An 18,655-nucleotide genomic window follows, 5' to 3' on the forward strand; every position below is an offset into this window, starting at 1 on the left:
CTTTACATTGGCTAGGCCAAGGGCAAAAGGGGCACTGGACTTGGGTCCAGCTCTTTCTGAGAACTGCAAAGCATCATTTCCCTGGATCTGTGTCCTCTGCACTTTCTGATGGCAACATGACAGATTCTGCAAGTCTGAGTCTAGACAAGTATGTGTGTTTCCCCAGAGCTCACAGTCATTCCTGCATTTCTGCCGAGAGGAAGCTTAGGGGAAACAGCCCTCTACTAAGACAAGCCATCATAAATGAGCCCATCTTAAAGTTGAAAATGGTCATACATGAACTGATTCTGACATACAGCAAATTTCCTTTGGTTTAGTCTAAAAGGTAAAGGAGGGTCAGGGCCTTGACATGATGTATTTGCCTGCTAAGCATGCTGATTATTTTTCTTTAGAGTATTATGCCATGCAACATCAGCAGTCTATAGAAGAGAATTATTGTAGATACTCCGATTTATACTTTTGTTGTGATGATTACTACTTGAGGTTACTTTAGAAACATTGATACCACAAGGGTGACACTAAATCACCCAGAACCACCACTTCCCTGACCTTGATCTAACTCTTTTATATTAGTAAGTTAAAATGAAAGGCTCCTAGAACCACCCCCCCCCGCAACCCCCCCCCCCACATTCTTATCATCCCTGTTTTGAACAGTGTCATTAGTTTCAGAGATAGATATTGGGTGCTCAATGGTGTCAGACAATGTAGCTGTTACTGTTTTTCTTTTGAAATGTCAAAACAAAAGCTGTTTGCTAGTAAAAGGGTGGGATTCATGGCCCTGTGGTGTCCATGTCTATGCTGTAACTGCTTTGCCCAGATTTCTCAGAGCTGCCTCTGGCGCCATATCGTAACTGAATGACGTCATTTTAATCATAACGTAATTTTCCAGCTGGCCAGGATGGAAAAGGGATGTATTATGGTACCATATTTTTCACTGTGCCTGAAAGAAAATAAAACAGACGAGGCTATATGATGGAGTCGGGCTTGTTTTTTCAGGTGAAGCTGAAGGATACAAGGTACCTTTCATTTGTAATAGAAGTGTGACTCTGGCAGAAGGAAATTTAAAAGACAAATCAACTTTTCCTCAAGAAATTTAATACGTAATTAGTATTTGAAACTGGCCTCAAGCACATTAAACTCGAAGGACCAAATATAAGCCACCCTGTCTCTGATCTCATTCTTTAATCTTTGCCTTTTCTCCACAGAGCAGACAAAAGAAGTATGACTGTGTGCTTCTGTTTTTGCTTTTCCATTGAAATGTAATACAGGCAGAAAAGTGTACATTTTGACTTCACTGAATTCACAAGCTGAAAACAGCCCCGTAACCAGCTCACGAACCAAGAGGCTGTGTGATCACCCTCCTAGAAGCCCCCCACAGTTCTTTTCACACCTCCTACCTGTCATACCAAAGACCAGTGTCTTCCTTCCAATAGCATAGCCTCAGATAGTGAGACTCTAGTCAAATTTCTGACCTACTGACCTGTAAAATTACTTGTATTGTTTTAAGCTAGTAACTTTAGTAATTTGCTATAGCCTCCTTGGGAAACTGATACAGTGATGCATCTCATAAAGTAGAAGAGCCAGGCTTTAACCCCAAAGTTTGAGTTCTTAAAACAATGATGCATTGTTCTACCTTTAGCTTACTAGATTTTGGGTTCTTTTAGACAATGAGAAGGTAAAATAAAAAATCCAAGGGACAGTCAGCTTCAAGTTAAGTTAGGAAATATTGTTTTTTGATTTCTTCAATGGTACTCCAGCCCTTTTTGATTTGGTTATTTTTGAAATAGGGTTTTGCTTTACCCCGGCCAGCTTGAACTACAGTCCCCCTATGAACGCCTCCCCCATAGTTGGGTTGACAGGTGCACATCACACATTGCTTCTATGATGCTTGGTGCTGGGATAGTCAACTTGTGAACACAAGTTAACAAGAATAAGGAAAGGATAAAGGATGGAAGGCCAGTGCATTGATAAGTCACTGAACCCCACCCTGCAGAGTTCTTGCTCCATTCCAAGAAAGACCTTAGCTGTGTGTGTCAGCCTTAGTTGTGTTTTCTATTACTTGCAGCTCAGTACCTTCCAAACAGAGTTGGATGCCATTCAGCTCACAACCACCCAAGAATGGTGACATGGCAGGAAAGATTATTTAGAAAGAAAGGAATCCCTGTGATCTTTGCCCATACTTTTCACCAGGGTGAGCACATTCAAGGCGTGAGGAATCAAGGCTACAGCCAGAGAAATAGGGTTCAGCCGGAGATCTCCAATAAATGTAATACACTCCTTTTGGAGAGAGAAATACAGGGCTTGTAAATAAAAAGGTTAGGTGAAACCAGAAGACTTTGGATAACAAAACCTTTTGTTTATTTTTGTTTCTGGTAAGGTTTATTACCTTTTTAAAGGGAGGCACTGTAGAGCTGAATACATCTGGGGATGACCATCTGTCCCATACTTTGTAGGACCACCCTGGGAAATATGATGCTTGTTGTCCCTTGATCTCAGCAAGCATGCTGACTTGGTACATTTGTGGAGCCACCATTTGAGATTAGGACTCAGACACATGGTCATTGTTCTTAAGAGCTCACTTATTTATGACTCCTCCAAAGCCAGGTGATCCCTGGTCCTTAATGGCACTCCTTCATGCAGATGAGTACTTTCAGAAATTAAGAGAGACATTTATTTTATAAGCAGCCACTAAGATGATCTCTGACCAGATAAAGATAGTCTGGTCAGATAATCCTTTTAACAAAAGTGGTGATATACTTTGTGGCAGCTGAATACTCTTTAGAGCCAACGGAGAACAATCGGTGGATTCATTCATTTAATTCATGAATTTTCTTCTTCTATTTACAGTTTAGACAAACATGTCAGTTGCTTGCTTAGTTAACAAGCTCTGCCTTCATTATAAACCATTAGTGGCTAGTAATAATTGAAACTGTTTGGATTTCAAAAATACAATAAATGTAATTAGCTCTTCCTTTAGCAATATGGAGCTAGTAGTGACTGACCTGATCTAAGCTGGAATTTGTGTGTGCTAGCTCCATGAAGCAGGAGTTTGCTGATATTTTATTGCATTATCAAGCATGATAGTAAAATTTTTCATAGAGGCTAAACAAGAGGGTAAATTTATGCCTATTAAGGGTCAGGCAGCAAATATAAATTAGGAATGTGTAGAGCATTTGCAAAGAAACACTTGGTCTTCTCTGTCTACTTTCAATGAAAACGTGGTTATAAAGAGTATTTCATTTTTTTCCATTTTTTCTTTAAATTTATTTTTAATACATAAAAAGCATAAGGTTTCTGTACATGCATGCATTGTATAATTTTAAATCGGATTAAACAATCATATTTTTCTTTTTTTTTTTTTTTTGGTCGGTCATGGGGCTTGAACTCTGGGCCTGGGCACTGTCCCTCAGCTCTTCAGCTCAAGGCGAGCACTCTACCACAATCATATTTTTCTTAATTGTACTGGGAGGAAAAAAAATCACACAATTATAAATGACAAATGTCACAGACAGGCTTCCATAGTAGGGACCACAGCCCACTGGAGCTCCCACCTGCCTCAAAAATACCAGCCATTTTTGGATTGCTATATCCAATCCACATTGGATAGCTGGATATGAATGGTTCATGCCTAATGTACTCATTACTCAGGAGACTGAAATCTGAGAATTAAGGATCAAAGCCAGCTCCTGCAGAAAAATCCGCTAGACTCTTATTTCTAGCAAAAGATCTCCAGCAAAAATCCAGATGTGGACCAGCCTTGAGGGAAAAATCCAAGCAAGAAAGTGAGAGCACACACACAACACACACACAGAGAGAGAGAGAGAGAGAGAGAGAGAGAGAGAGAGAGAGAGAGAGAGAGAATGGGCTAATTCTTTTAAATTTTCAATATAATTTAAAGATCTGAATTTGTAGGTTAACTCTTAACCACTTACCAATTGGGGCAGTGGATTGTTTTTCAAGTTAGGGGTATGCCCTTACCATAATGTTTGCAGATTAGCAGCTCAGAGTAGCGTTCCTGAACCAGCCACAAACATCACCTGGAACGTCACCAAAAGCTCTATGCTCAGGCCCCACCCAACCCTCCCAATCAGACCCCAGAGTAACTGAGTTCTAGCAGTCTATTGTAATAAGGCTTCCAGGTAGGATTGCCAAGTAGGTTCAGCAAATACTACTTGGAACATACACTAAATCAGTCAAGTTACTGGAAATTCAACTTTAACATCCTGGTTTTTAATTCAGCAATCCTACTTCCAGGTGATTCTGATTGACACTGGTATTAATTAAGCAAAACAGGTATATGAGCCAGACAGCTTGTGATTATGTCAGCTTTAACTTCGTATTAAGTATGGGATGATGTAACTTTGGTGTTCCTTACCTTCTTATAAAATGGGAAAAATAAGAATTTCTCCTTCACAAAATTATTGTTAGAATTGAAGGAGTTAATGAGCCTAAAGTACTTAGTATGTTACCTGGGAGACAGTAAACTATGCTTAATGATATCAGCATCATCTTTATCACCACTGTCACCACCACCCAACTGTCGAGGAATTCATAGGCTTTTCTCCCTTCAATTCCCTTTCCCAGATTTCACTGCTGTTTAGTTGCAGAACTGATGTGAATGTCCACTTCCCAGGTAGCTCTAGTGCTTGTTGCTTCCTCAAGTGACTTCCTGATTGACAGTCTAACTGACATTGACTGATAAATGGAAACCTGAATCTTCTTTCACATTGACATTTTGCCTCCAAACTCTCTGGCGTCTGCAGTGTCACTGCTGCATTTAGGTCTACTGCTGTACAAATTGTTCCTTCTGTTTTGTGTGTGCTTTCATCAGCTCCCTGCTGGGAACTTAAACATATTTCTTGGGTCTTCAGAGTCCCAGAGTACCTAACTAAGGTTTGGACATTTGCTCTGAGGACCCTCTCACCAATCAACTCTTAAGTATTCTTTGGGAAATCCCCTCAGCTTCTTTTTTCTAGCTTAGGAACTTGGGAAGTCTTGTTCTGTGGGGCCAAGGAGGTTATTTCCAAGGACCCTAGTAACCAAACTCCTCTTGTTAATGGTAGTTGTGAGCTGCCCGAATGTGTCCTTTTCATGAAGCAGTTTCCCTCAGTTTCTACATGGCCACAAATGGCAGATTCATATACACAGTGAAAACCAACTGGATGAGATATTATGATTCTCAATTGCATCCTTTTATTGTCGTTCTGGGAACGAGGCAAAATGCATTATTTTATTAAATAAAGAATTTCCCTGAATTATAGAGGAGGATAGAGAAGGCTAATTTTGTTAGCTTTTGTTTTTTTTTTTAATGGGAATAAACATCATTGTTCTGGTTGGGGAGGACAGAGATGGAGTAATGGGGAAGTGAGAGCGTAGAAAGAATCACATTTTGTTATGCATGTGTCCCAATGAAGGCTGCCAACATGTATTTTTAAAAATTATTGTTATTGTTGTTATTATTATTAATCTCTTAAGTAGTTGTACAAAGGAGTTTCAATTTAACTTGTCATTTTATGAATACAGTGCATCTTAATTATCTTCCTACCCCTCACCTCAGTTTTTCTACCTCCATTTTCACATATGTATATTGAATATTATGACTGCATTCTCTCACCTTTCCTCTCTTCTTTTTTCTGTCCCCACTACTCCTTGACCTCACAACTTCCACACACTCCACAAGTTCTAGCTGCCTGGAATTCATTTTGTTAGATTGTAAGTTCATTGTTCAAAGGAGTTACACCATTGGAATTTTCCCTTACATATACCATATTTTAGTTAGTACATAAGAACATCTATATACATGAACCTTTTATGTTTACAGATATACACACACACACATATATATATATTTAAATACATAATTTAATCTAATTTCCATATATGAGAGAAAACATATATCCTTTGTCTCTCTGAGCCTTTCATTTAACACAATTTTTATTTTAATTGGTCACTATATACCAGGACAGTTCTCTAGAGCCTGCAAAAACCATATAGCTTACAGTCCTTAAATAACTTAGAAATGATTCAATAGATGTGCTTAGCTTCAACTGGTATCTGTTCATACAAGTGGGTGTAAGTATGTCCATATTGTACAAGACAGAGTTAACAGTAAATTCAGTACCTTTTTTGTGTGTGTGTGGGCTTAAACTCAGGGCATGGGCATTGTCCTGAGCTCAAGGCCACTTTGAGTACAGCTCCACTTCTGGTTTTTGAGTGGTTAATTGGAGATGGGTCTTACAAAGCCAGGTGCTGGTGGCTCACACCTGAAATCCTAGCTACTCAGGAGGCTGAGAGCTGAGGATTACGGTTCAATGCCAGCCTGGGCAGGAAAGTCCATGAGACTCTTATCTCCAATTAGCCACCAGAAAACTGGACGTGGTGCTGTGGTTCAAGTGGTAACGTGCTCACCTTGAGCTGAAGAGCTCAGGGAAAGTGCCTAGGTCCAGAGTTTAAGCCCAACAATGGTGGGGATGGGGGGAGGGGGCGCAGGAAAAGAGTCTCATGGAGACTTTTCTGCCCAGGCTGGCTCTGAACTGTGATACTCAGATCTCAGCCTCCTGAGTAGCTTGGGTTACAGGTATGGCCTACCATTGCCTGGCTTCAGTAATCTTCTTTAAAATGCCATTTCTCTGTCTTTGCCCTCATCTATGAGACTCCTTGGGCAAAATGTGTTATTTATGATTCAGAGGAGAAAGGAATCCATATTGAGTTGGAAGCTTCAATCAAATACTGATTCTTGAGTGTTAAAACATGAAACATTCACATGTAGGTTCACTGACCGTTTTGGACAAGCATATCCACCACGTATCTACCTCCATTCTTCCTGAGGCCAACTAACTCCTGAGAGGTAGACTCAGTTTCCTGTAATTGCTTGAACACTAACACTGCCTGTTTAGCTAGCATGTAGGCTACTCTGCATGTGGATGCTCTGGGGTACAGAAGAGAGCTAAGCACCCCTCTATATAACCTCTAGAGCTACAACTGGATCAGTGTGTTTTCTAGAGTCAAGGTGGTCTTTTGTGTTTTACCATTCACTGTGGTTGGCTTTCCTGTTAGTAAAAGGCCAGTGCCAACATTAAACCACATTGAGGCCAGCAACAATTCCTTGGTGTCAGAGACCTCTTTCCTGTCATCATGCTTCTCTAGAGAGTCTCTCTCTTGTCACCAGGGTCATCTGTGCTCTGCTTTGGAGTCTTTCCCCATCTCCCATGAGCACCTACCTTCAATTTTGTTACAGTCTGGGAATCAGTCATTTACTTCTCTGAGTGAAATGGAGCCATTATGTTGCTTTTGCTAAGATAACTTAGGAATTATAAGTGAGGGAGTGTAAATTTGGAGCTCCTACATCTTTTTTTTCTCATTCTCTTTCCTTTTTTTTTTGTGAAACCAGGTTTGAACTAAGGGACTTGATCTAGCTAAGCAGGTGCTCCACTGTTAAGCCACGCCTCCAGTCCACATCTTTGATCTAAGCTTTTTATTTCTTTATGCAGTATTGGGGTTTGAAGCCAGAGCCTCTCTCCCTCTTGAGCTGTGCCTCCAACCCTTGACCTAGTGTTTTCAAAGCTTCTTACCTAATTAATTTCTTCCCTATATGATCCATTTCTCTTTCCGTATCTCCATATCTAGATTCTTCATCATTTAGCCACTTCCCCCACTTACTTGCTACTTCCTTTTGTGGTCTGCCTTTCTATTTGTCTAGATCTCCCCTTTTGTTTTCTCTGTCTTCTTACATCTCTGTCTTTCATGATCTACTTTGTTTTATCCTTCAGTCTTTTCTACTTTTCTCCTTTCCAACCTCCTTCTTCTTTTCATCAACTTCTATTTTCTTTATATCTACTTTCTCATTATTCACTGCCTCCATTTCATTATCTTCTCAGCTTCTACAGCCCCTTGAGTGTGTGACCTGCTTTAAATCATGTCCACCTGAAAAGAATATCAGGCTTTAGTTAAAATAGGTGTCAGATAGAGACTGCCACACTGAGAATTTCCCACTAAGGAGTAAGCTCATACCTATTTGTCTCAAGAACCAGGGTGCATTAAGGGACATCAAATGTGGGGCACTGTTGTTCCCCCTATCCTGCCCTCTTTCTTCATACACCAGGGACTTGAGTTGGCTCAGAGGAGTAGGAGCCTAGAAGTCACAGGTCTAAACCCAGTGATCAAGTAGAGTTAGTCAGAGTGAGATTTCAGAGTCAGGGCTGCATACGTTCAAAGTATACTTGTATTTACTTGTTGTCTGTGTGATCTTGGGTTAGTAACTTTGCCTCTCTGTGTCTTACTTTCATTGTCTGTAAAGTAGGATGATAACTCTATCTCTGTGGTTTGTATGGTAGAGAAAATGAGATGTCACATATGCCTAGCATGTTGCAAAACCCAAGCAACATGAATCTTTAGCAGGTGGATATATTTTTGATAAAATGCAAGGAGTATAGTTCTGAAGTCTTCTGTAGTTTCTGTCCTCGTCATCTTAACAGCTTGAGTCAGAATTCATGTTAATATTTATTCTTCAGAATCTTTCAAAGAAAACTTTACTTTTCTGAGCCTGTTCTCCCAAATATTAAACACTGCTCCATGTAGCAAGTTTTCCTCTAACTTTTTAGGACTGTAAGCTAGTACAATTTCCCTACCTCAAGCAATTTTCATCTCAGGAGCCTCCCATTTAAAGATTATCCCATCTGGCTACAGCAAGATGCCAGATGAGGGCAATGGAGGAGCTCTTCCCCTCTGAGCCATCTCAGCCTAAGGGCAGTGGGGTCTAGTCAGGTCATCTAGGCCACCTGTGCCTTTGAAATACATCATCCCCCATATTAGACTACAGCCAGGAAAGAGACTAGAGGATTTTGTTTCAGAGAAGAAGAGGAAGGACCTGATTTATAAATGCACAGGCTGTCTTACCAGCAAATGAAGGAAGAGAAGACAGAGTATGAACCTAAGGGACAGGGAGGAGTATTTGCTCCCCTTTACAGATTGCTTCAGACTACTCTGAATGTAACTTTTACTTGTTCAAATTGCATTAGCAAATAATTAAATAGCACAAGGAAAAGTGGCTTACATATGGTTTTAAGAGCTGTCAGCCTATCCAGTTGGACTCAGGCAGGAAAAGGGCTGTTTTCCCCTATATTGTATGATAGCAAGCTCCATATGTAGTTGAAATTGTGAACAATATTAAACCCACAAGAAGCTCAAGCTTGGCAAATACGTGTACATCTGCTCCCTATGAGTGGAATGGGGATCTGCTCCCTATAATGGCAGGTTCCTGTCCCATCCCCAGTCCTCAGCTCTGCCTTGCTGCCTGCTCTGACCTGTGGCTGCAGTTTCCAAGTCAGCCCTGCCCAGTGCTGCTTTCCTCCTGGAGCAGCAAGATGGGCCATGCTGGCCAGAAATAAATCAAACACCAGCTCCTACTTAAGATCTGATGAAATTCTCCATTTCCGCTCCAAATTGAATTCCTCCCGAAGGATGGGAGCTGCTCCTGGGAGTAATGAAGGCACTCCTTCCTCCTCTGCTTGAAGCATGTTTTAAATTAACGGACACAGCATTCTAATCTGGCTGGGTAGGTAGCAGTAAGAAACAGTCTTGAGAAATACTTTTCTGGCCAGACATGATTTCTTTTAAATTCTCAAGGGGAGGCAGCAGTCATCTGGTTTGCTTGGCCTCTATAGGAGGGAGCCTTCATCAGACTGGTGGTCTTTTAGGAGAGATGCATGTGTTCCTGCACCCCTGGTCTGCCCACCCTCCTCTTCCTCCTTCACTGGGAGCAAAGGAAAGAGAATGTGGGTGAAGAATGAGAGCCAGAGGGCTTGTGCTGTGTGTGTGTTTGGGGGTGGGTATATGTGTGCACGCGTGTGTGCGTGTGCACATGCGTGCCAGTAACCAGTCTGAGGTCCTGAACTCAGGTCCTAGATGCTGTCCCTGAACTCTTTTGCTCAAAGCTAATGCTCTACAATTTGAGCCACAGTTCCACTTATTGCTTCTTGGTTGTTAAGTGGAGGTAAAAGTCTTTCAGACTTTACCTTCCCGACACTGGCTTGGAACTGTGATCCTCAGATCTCAGCCTCCTGAGTAGCTAGAATACAAGCATGAACCACCAGCGCCCAGCTGAGCTGTGCTTTCTTTCTCTTTGCTGCCCATCTTTCATAAGGAACGCACATACATGCACGTGCATGCGCATACACGCGCGCGCGCACACACACACACACACACACACACACACACACACACACACACACAAAACTCAGAAGATTTTTAAAAAGGGAAAGAAATCTCTTTTGTAGGATAGAGATGTTATTGAAATACTTATCTTCCATCCTCTGTAATAATGGTGAATCAATGATTTGGCATTTGTTGAGGACTTGACAGACCTTTTCAGGGGATAAGAAAGAAACACCATCTTCCAATGGGCCTGTCAGAGTGAAGACTGATCACCAGCTGGCTGATGGGAACTTGAATAAGATTCTGAGAATGCAGGAATGTGGGAGGGGAGGGGGGGGGCTCCTGTGAGCCTCATATGTCAAGGTTAGGGTAGGAGTAGAAAATTCTCAAAAGTTCGTTCTCTTGTGAAAGTGGATAGCCATATATCATCTGCTAGTAAAGGAATATCTAATAGCTCTCCTTAAAGTGAATTCGAGAACATTATCATATTTTTTTCCTCACTCACAGTTGAAGAAAAATAGTTTAAAAGATGAAGAGTTTAAAAAGGCTACTTATCTTGAGAAGTTCCAACATTTACGGTCTTTTTTAAGAGAGAAGGAAGTTCTTCAAAGAAGTCTACTGTTGATCCTTTAATGTCAGAATTTGGTTAACACCCATGAGAAAGGTTATCAAAACCTTTCTCCTGTTTCTGATTTAGTTTTAAGAAATCCTTTCCTTCAGAGGGACACCACAGGTAAAAATCCAACTTAGATGAGAAGTTGGGAGGCTAGGATCCCAGCTGGGAAATGGCTTTCTAGGGAGAGGCCTTGGTTTCCACTGATAATGGAATCCTTTATATTGAATGGAAACGCCCTTCCTTCCCATCTGATTGGAGGATGTTTAAGCTTCCGCTAAGAAAAGTAAAAAATATATTTGGCTTGGAAGAAGGGATTAAAGATGGGAAAGTGGGAATGAGGTGGTATATTCCTTCCATACCATTCCGGAGACCTCCAGACCAGGGAGGAGTCTCCAGAGTAAAGAAGGGTGGGGAAGGAAATCTGGCCCAGACAAGAAGGACTGTGCAAGGGGAAAAAAAAATTGAAGGGAGGGAAGGTGAACAGCCCCCCCCCCTCCAACCCAGCTGGCTGCTTTTGTGCATTCCTTCAGGCCCTCAACAGACTTTCATATTTGCATAAATGGGCCTTGGCTAGGCTTCCACTTTGGGACAAAGTAGCCGTGGGTCACCCCAGTACTGGAAGTTTTTTCTTCTTCAACAGTCTTGCTGGGATTTTAGTCATCTCCTTATGGAATCTAAGTGGCCTCAGCAAGGGTCAGACCTTCCAGTCTTGGTAATATGTGCACGGCTGTTACTCTGGTTGGTAGACTTTCCCTAGGAAGCCTCCTCTTTAAGCCTGTTTATAAGACCTGAAGTTACTTCTGTTTTGTTTTAGCCAAAAGGATGAACTGCTGCCAGCAGTGCGTCTGGAATGTTATTTACTCGGTACATTTCTGTGGCTTTTCTTGTAGCTCTGTACATGCCAGAGCCAGTGCTCATTTACTTAAAAATGTCAGGTTGCACAGTTTGTCTTCTCAACAGGCCACTTTCTCAGTAAGGAGAGGATGTCTCCTGTGCCACTTGGTTCCCTCGAGCCCTCCTTCCTTCCTTCCTTCCTTCCTTCCTTCCTTCCTTCCTTCCTTCCTTCCTTCCTTCCTTGCTTCCTTCCTTCCCCTTCCTTCCTTGCTTCCTTGCTTCCTTCCTTCCTGCCTTCCTTCCTCCCTCCCTCCTCCCTTCCCTCCTTCCCTTCCCTCTTTTTCTCCCCTTCCTCCCTCCCTTCCAGTCACCTCCCTCCTCTCCTTCCCAGTTCTCCTCTTCCTTCACTTCTCTTCCTTATTTTTCTTTCTCCTCCTCTTTCCTTTTCTTCTCTTTCTTTCTTTCTTTTTTTTTTTTTTTTTTTTTTTTTTTGAGTTAGTGATCTGTTGGTGCCTGTGGAGTTGCATCCCTTTGTCCTCAGTTCCTCAACTCTATTTTAATTTCTGGAGTTTCTGGTGGACTCTGGAGAGCCTGGCCTAGGCCTTTTCATTTGTGTGCCCTGTTATTATTTCACATGAACACTGTCTATTTTGGCAAACCTGACTGCCGCAATTGCAGTTGAGCTCTCTGAGCTGAATGGGCAATGTTGTGCAAGGGACATATAGGTGAGGTTTGCTCTAATGGTAGCTGTGGGGGCGGACAAAAAAATCTGCAAGCAGTCTTGGCTTGTGTAAAGCTGACATGGTGGCAAACAAATGGCTTTTGAAGAAAGAACTGGTGTGCACAGTTTCTTAGCTTGGAAGGTTTCACAACTGGTTTTCTTTAATTGATAGAGGGAAGATCTTTTTCTTCTTTCCAGATCAAATCTTCATTAGGAAGACTATAACAAGTCCTGGATAAATGCAGAAAGTGGAAACATAGGAGGTATTCTATTTGCCTCTTCTTTTTTCAGGACCTCCCCTCCCTCCTTCCTCCCATTTCATCTCTGCAATTTTAATCATGGTATTTGGAGTTTTAAAACTAGGTATGGAAAATGAGATTAGATAAATCTCCCCAGCTGGTGCCAGCCCTGGGGCTGTTTGCACACCTGGGTGGGTTAACTCCCTACCTACTCTCTCTCTTTCTCTCTCTCTCTCTCTCTTTCTCTCTCTCTCTCTCTCTCTCTCTCTCTCTCTCTCTCTCTCTCTCTCTCTCTCTCTCTCTCTCTCTCTCTCTCTCTCTCTCTCATAATTTTGTTATGTCATGTGAATCTGTAAGTACCCAAAGAGTCCACTGAAAACCTTAGTTTTTCAGAGATGCAGCCCTTCTGTGGGTACCTTGGAAACCTCCCCTATCCATAGCACTTGTTAGATTATGAACTCCATAGCCAGCCCCAGTGTGAAATGGGAAATTTTTGGTTCCATTCTTCTTGGCTTTTCCTGCCCTTCTGCATGACTTCTCAATTCGTCTAAGCTGCTGGGATTTTTGGCTGAACAGGCTTCTTTGATCACTCTCCTGACAGCATGGGCTTCACATTCTCACACCTGCTCTTCTTTTACAGTCCAGATTTCAGCGTAAATGCTTCCATTGCCTTGTAATTTTTTCAGTATAAAACTGTGGTGCAAGTTACTTATTACAGGTAATAGCCACTTGATGACGGAGACAACTGTTGGCAGAAACAGCAAGCTGAACTGCTGCCAGAAACGTAAACTGCCACTTTATTTAGGTCTAAAAGCATCTCAGGAGCAAGTCTATCAGTCATGATCTAGCATGCACAGGATAATAACAGATTCTGTAGGCTAAAAAAGCTGCCACGGGATAGCCTTCAGGACAAGCTCTAACAGGGCTCCATGTGTTTTCTCTCCCATTATCCACAGCCCACACATCATCTTCCTCTCCCAGAGCACCTTGACAGGCATGAGCCATCTCTGTGGGACCCGACTCTGCCATGAAATTGCTCATGCCTGGTTTGGCCTCGCTATTGGGGCCAGAGACTGGACAGAGGAGTGGCTCAGTGAAGGATTTGCCACTCACTTAGAAGATGTAATCTGGGCCGAAGCACAGCAGGTAGGTTTAAAGTGACTCTTTAAGTACTTCCCTACCCAGAATCAGGCTTTACTTAAAATCATTTATTCATTCTACAGATCCATACTGAGTGAGTAGAGGGAAGCCCTGTCTGTTGCAGGTTCACAATCTTGAGACCAGAAAGAGGATAAACAAGTGGGTGCCATACTGTGAGGAGAGATGAATTCCACAGAGGGGAGATGTTCTTTTTTTACTAAATAGTTTTTATTATTATAAAGGTGATCTACAGAGGGGTTACTGTTTTGTAAGTCAGGTAATGAGTACATTTCTTTTTGGATAATGTCACTCCTTCCATAGCTCTCTCCCAGTTTTTCTCTCCCATCCCCAGGGTGTGTTCTTTTGGAAGGGGCTTAGAAAAACCTCCAATGGGGACACATTGGAGCAGAGATGAATAAAAGATCATACCCAAGCATGTGGTTGTAGTGATATTAAGTATGAGTGTTTTAAATAATCAGACTAAAATGTAAATCTCTAGTCATAATTTCATATGTTTGCTGGCAAATAATGATTGAAGAATAAAGTCATTTGTGTTATAGATTAGGGGATGCTATGCGCTATAGAAAATTGACAATAGGTACTGAGCTTTAACCAATTGTTATAGTTAAGGGAAGGCTCAGTATAGCTTGGACCTCTGGGGTTTTGTTTTGTTTTGTTTTGTTTTTAGGATTCCACCAACCTAGTAAAAGTTTGCTGTTTTAAAAAATACTACACAAGCTGGTTGCCAGTGGTTCATGCCTGTAATCATAGCTACTCAGGAGGCTAAGATCTGATGATCACAGTTCAAAGTCAGCCCAGGCAAGAAAGTCTGTGAGACTCTTATCTCCAAGTAACCACCAGAAAACCAGAAGTAGAACTATGACTCAAAGAGGTAGAGCACTTGCCTTGAGCTGAAGAGCTCAGCGTCAGTACCCAGGTCCAGAATTCAACCCCCATGTACTAAACCATGTGTCTAGCAAATAGAAAGCCATAGGTCTCACGCCTGTAATCCTAGCTACTCAGGAGGCTGAGATCTGAGGATTGCAGCTCAAAGCCAGCCCAGCAGGAAAGTCCATGAAACTCTTATCTCCAATAAACCACCAGAAAACCAGAAGTGGCGCTGTAGCTCAAGTGGTAGAGCACTAGCCTTGAGCTGAAGAGCTGAGAGACAGCGCTCAGGCCCAGAGTTCAAGTCCCACAACTGACCAAAAAAAAGCCATAGATTCAATCTCTAGCACTAAAAAAGTATACAAAGTATGCAAAGATACCCTGAAGCCAGGCCTGTTCAGCACACATCTATGTTCCCACCTCTACCTTAAAGAATTGGCCTAGGATATAACCACTCCTTTCTGCTTTCTTAATTCCTAATATTTAGGTCATTTCATTTCTGTATCACCTCTGTCCTTCCCACACTGGGCTACTTGACATTTTCTGAGGTTCCCAAGTTTATATGTACCTATCTTGTTAAGATGGATCTTCCTGTTTCAATACTTATTATATTCTGCTTGCTAGCTTGAGGCTCCTCTGAATAACCCAGACTACCCCATGCACTGTTCTGTCCTTTAAAGCTTGAACTCCCATAGTATGTTCTGCTTGCTTCTTTTTTTGTTATTTTTTTCTTCTACCATATGCTTTTCTTATCCTCATAACTTTGACTATGCCCCTTTTCAAAGCAGGAATGTGTTTTACTCACCTTTCTGTCTTCTTCACATCATGCCTTTGGAACTAGCTGAGTGCACAGCTATGTCCTCTGCCCAGAGAGGCTACCTGGTAGACATAGGAAAAGAGGCTGGGTTCTGAGTTGGACCATATTATCCCAGCTCTGCTGCTCACAAGTTTTCTGAGTTCAGGTAGAATATGCAGCCTCCTGAAGCCTTAGTTTCCCTATTGTAGGTTGGATGTAAAAGACTCAGGTTCAGCACAAGTGGTTCATACCTGTAATCCTTCCTACTCAGGAGGCTAAGGTCTAAGGATTGAGGTTCAAAGCCAGCCCAGCCAGCAGCTGTGACATTTTTATCTCCCGTTAAACACCAAAAGCTGGAAGTGTGCCTATAGCCTAGGTGGTAGAGTGTAAGCCTTGAGCAAAAAAAGCTCAGGGACTGTGCTCACTCCTTGAGTTTAAGCCCCAAGATTGATGAAGAAGAAGAAGAAGGAGAAAGAGAAAGAGAGAGAGAGAGAGAGGAAAAAGGAAGAGGAGGAGGAGGAGGAGGGGGAGGCAGAGGAGAGGGAGGAGAAAGAAGAAGAGCAGAAGGAGAAGGAGGAAGTGGGAGGAGGAGGGGGAAGAGGAGATGATGACAATATTACAAGGTGAATGGAGAAATGTGTGAATGAGCTTAACACATTCCAGACATGTGGAGAGTATGCAAGAAACACCTGTTCTTCTCCTCTTTGTATTTCCCACCACCTTGTATCTATACAGTCAGCAAGGTTTTGATATAAATGTTGCTACTGCAGCTCCTATGAGCACTGGGACTGCACTTCTGTTCTGAGACAATCAGATTGGTGCTGTCCTGTGCATCTGTCAGCTCATTTCAGACAACTGATGATCTTGGTCTTTGTCTCCTACATCCTCAGAAGAGAATCCCTCCTTCACCCCCTGCCCTGCATGCACTTCTAGACAGTTACTGCTCAGTCTAATTGCTTAGATGCTACAGCTGCCCTGAGTCTGACTGTACATACTGATACAAGCTCCCTAGGCTGAAATCCCATGGCACTGTTTGCTTTCTGTGTCTAATTCTGTGCTCAATCTTTAGGGATAAAAAGCTGAGGATAAGAAAAGCCCTCAATAGAAAGAAGGAAAGGTATTAGGAAAGGGAAGAAAGCACCAGTAATGTGTGAGTTCAGAGGTGGAAAAGGCCATGTCTGAGTGCATGCAGAAAGCCTTTGGGGAGGAAGTTACTTCCGAAGGGCTTCTAGGGAAAGCAAGAACTGAGTCCTCTCCAGCCTTCTTTCTCCTTAACACAGGTGGGCTTCAGCTCAGTATATCACTCTGCAAATGAGAACATGAACATTGCTCAGGCAAAGTGGCCCTTCTAGAATCCAGCATATCCATTCCTCTGATCCCATCCTTTAAGGGAGAGACTTAGCTGGGCAAGTAGCTGATGAGTGCCTACATCATACCTTCTGAGCAGGAAAGGAGGAACACTTTGTGTGGGCCTGGATAGTGCTGCTACCTGGTCTGCAATGGCTCCACAAAGGAAGAGGGTGTGACAATGCACTGGTACCAATGATTGGTCATTTTACTGCCCTGTGGACTGGGCACAGCAGCCCTGAGCATCAGAAGGCCTGGAAAGAAGGGGAGTATGAAATCACTGAAAGGAACTGGAAACTGTATTCCATTCCCAGGAGCATTCCACAGGGAGGTGTTGAGTTAGAAGGTTGAACTATGTAACTTCTGTTGATCTGGATAAAGTCCACACTCCTTCATAGGTCCATTGATCTACATGGGCTTCCTTAATCAAATACCAGATGGGTGGCTTCAATAATAGACATATATTCTCAAAGTTCTAGAGGCTAGCTGGAAGTCCAATATCAAATTGCAACAGGATTGGCAATTGCTGTGGCCTGTCTTCCTAACATGTCAGTGGTCTCCTTCTTGCTTTATGCTCCCATGGCCTCCACACTTGAGGAGAGGAAGCAATAGACAGTCAGCAAGGTTTCTGTTTTTCTATTTTCTCTTTTTCTTTATGGCACTAGTCCTGGGGTTTGAACTCAGGGCCTGGGTGCTTTTGTGAGCTTTTGTGCTCAAAGCTAGTATTCTACCACTTGAGACACTGCTCTACATCAGCTTTTTAATTGGAGATAAGAGTCTCACAGACATTCCTGTTCAGGCTGGCTTTGAACTATGATCCTCAGACCTCCGCCTCCTGAGTAGCTAGGATTACAGGCATGAGCCTACAGCACCTAACTCTCTTCTTTTTTATAAATCATAATCCTGTAAAATCATGGCTTCCCTCCTAATGCCTCCTTGAACCTTAACCATCTTCTTAAAAGTTTTTGTCCCCAAATTCAGTTACATGGACGTTAGTTCTTCAGCTTGTGTGAGGGAGGGGATATTTGGGTCTGTAACAACAGACATCGCATAAAGTCTGCTGATCATCTGACCTCTGCCAGCCTCTCAGCACCTCCTAGCCTTAATAGTCAGCGCTCAGCGTCACCACATCCCTCTCCATTCGCTAAGGCCCCAGAGTCTTGTAAATGATTTCTTATGTCCTGCAGTCCCTGTACCATAGCTGATATCTGTCTTCCTGGATGAGACCATTTCCACAGGAAAGCCTCTGACACATGCTGGTTGGAAAGAAGAACCTTCCCTTAACTCTACTTTCACCTGCACCCTGATATTCATGTCCTTTACCTGTTCTCCCCACCCTCAACTCTTCATGGTAGAGGTCCTGTCCATAATGTCTCCAGGACCTAGCATACACTCAGAAAATATCTATAAATCTTTAGGAGCTTTTGATTTTCAGAAATGCCTGTAGAGCCTATACATCTTCTCTCCACAGTGGGTATTCAGCAGCCCTCCCTTGCAGAGATCACAGCCATGTGGCCTTGAGAGTACATCCATGTGATGGCAGTCAGTTCTGACTCAGTAGGGTAGACTGTGATGGCCTTCCCTGGCCCTAAATTAAGTCCAGGCAGTATACTTTCCCCCCCCCCTCCCCCGGTTATATGCAAACAGAACCATCTGGGTTACATTAGCAGGCTCCACTGTAAACAGTCCTTAACAAAATTGAGGGTTGGTAAAAATAGGAGGTAAATAGAGGGGCCTTCTCCTCCCTGGGCAGAAATACAAAGCAGGAGAAGAAAGCTGGATGGAACTAAAGTGGAAATGGCCCCTAGGGAGTGTCCCCTTCTCTCTAGGCCAGGTGGATGTCCAGGGAGTAGGTTCCAAGACTGAGGAACCCTCCCAAACAGGCAGGTTTGGCTCCACCTACCAGCACTAGAGAGAGCTGG

The 18,655-nt window shown here is 42.7% G+C and overlaps 1 protein-coding gene across 4 annotated transcripts in view; it reads left to right on the forward strand.

Moving 5' to 3' along the window:
• Aopep (aminopeptidase O (putative)) overlaps positions 1-18,655 on the forward strand; it is a 342,923-nt gene that overhangs the window by 171,512 nt on the left and 152,756 nt on the right. For 3 of the 4 annotated variants that reach the window (XM_070033698.1, XM_070033701.1, XM_070033699.1), the window contains one exon: positions 13,519-13,708. The exons of the other annotated variant lie outside the window; for it this stretch is intronic. In XM_070033698.1, coding sequence (XP_069889799.1) covers positions 13,519-13,708 — 190 coding nt within the window. The remainder of the gene's footprint in view (positions 1-13,518; positions 13,709-18,655) is intronic. 4 annotated transcript variants of the gene reach the window in all.

Source organism: Dipodomys merriami, unplaced genomic scaffold (assembly GCF_024711535.1).
Source record: "Dipodomys merriami isolate MVZ:Mamm:240054 unplaced genomic scaffold, mDipMer1.0.p SCAF_22, whole genome shotgun sequence".
NCBI classification, from domain to species: Eukaryota; Metazoa; Chordata; class Mammalia; order Rodentia; family Heteromyidae; genus Dipodomys; species Dipodomys merriami.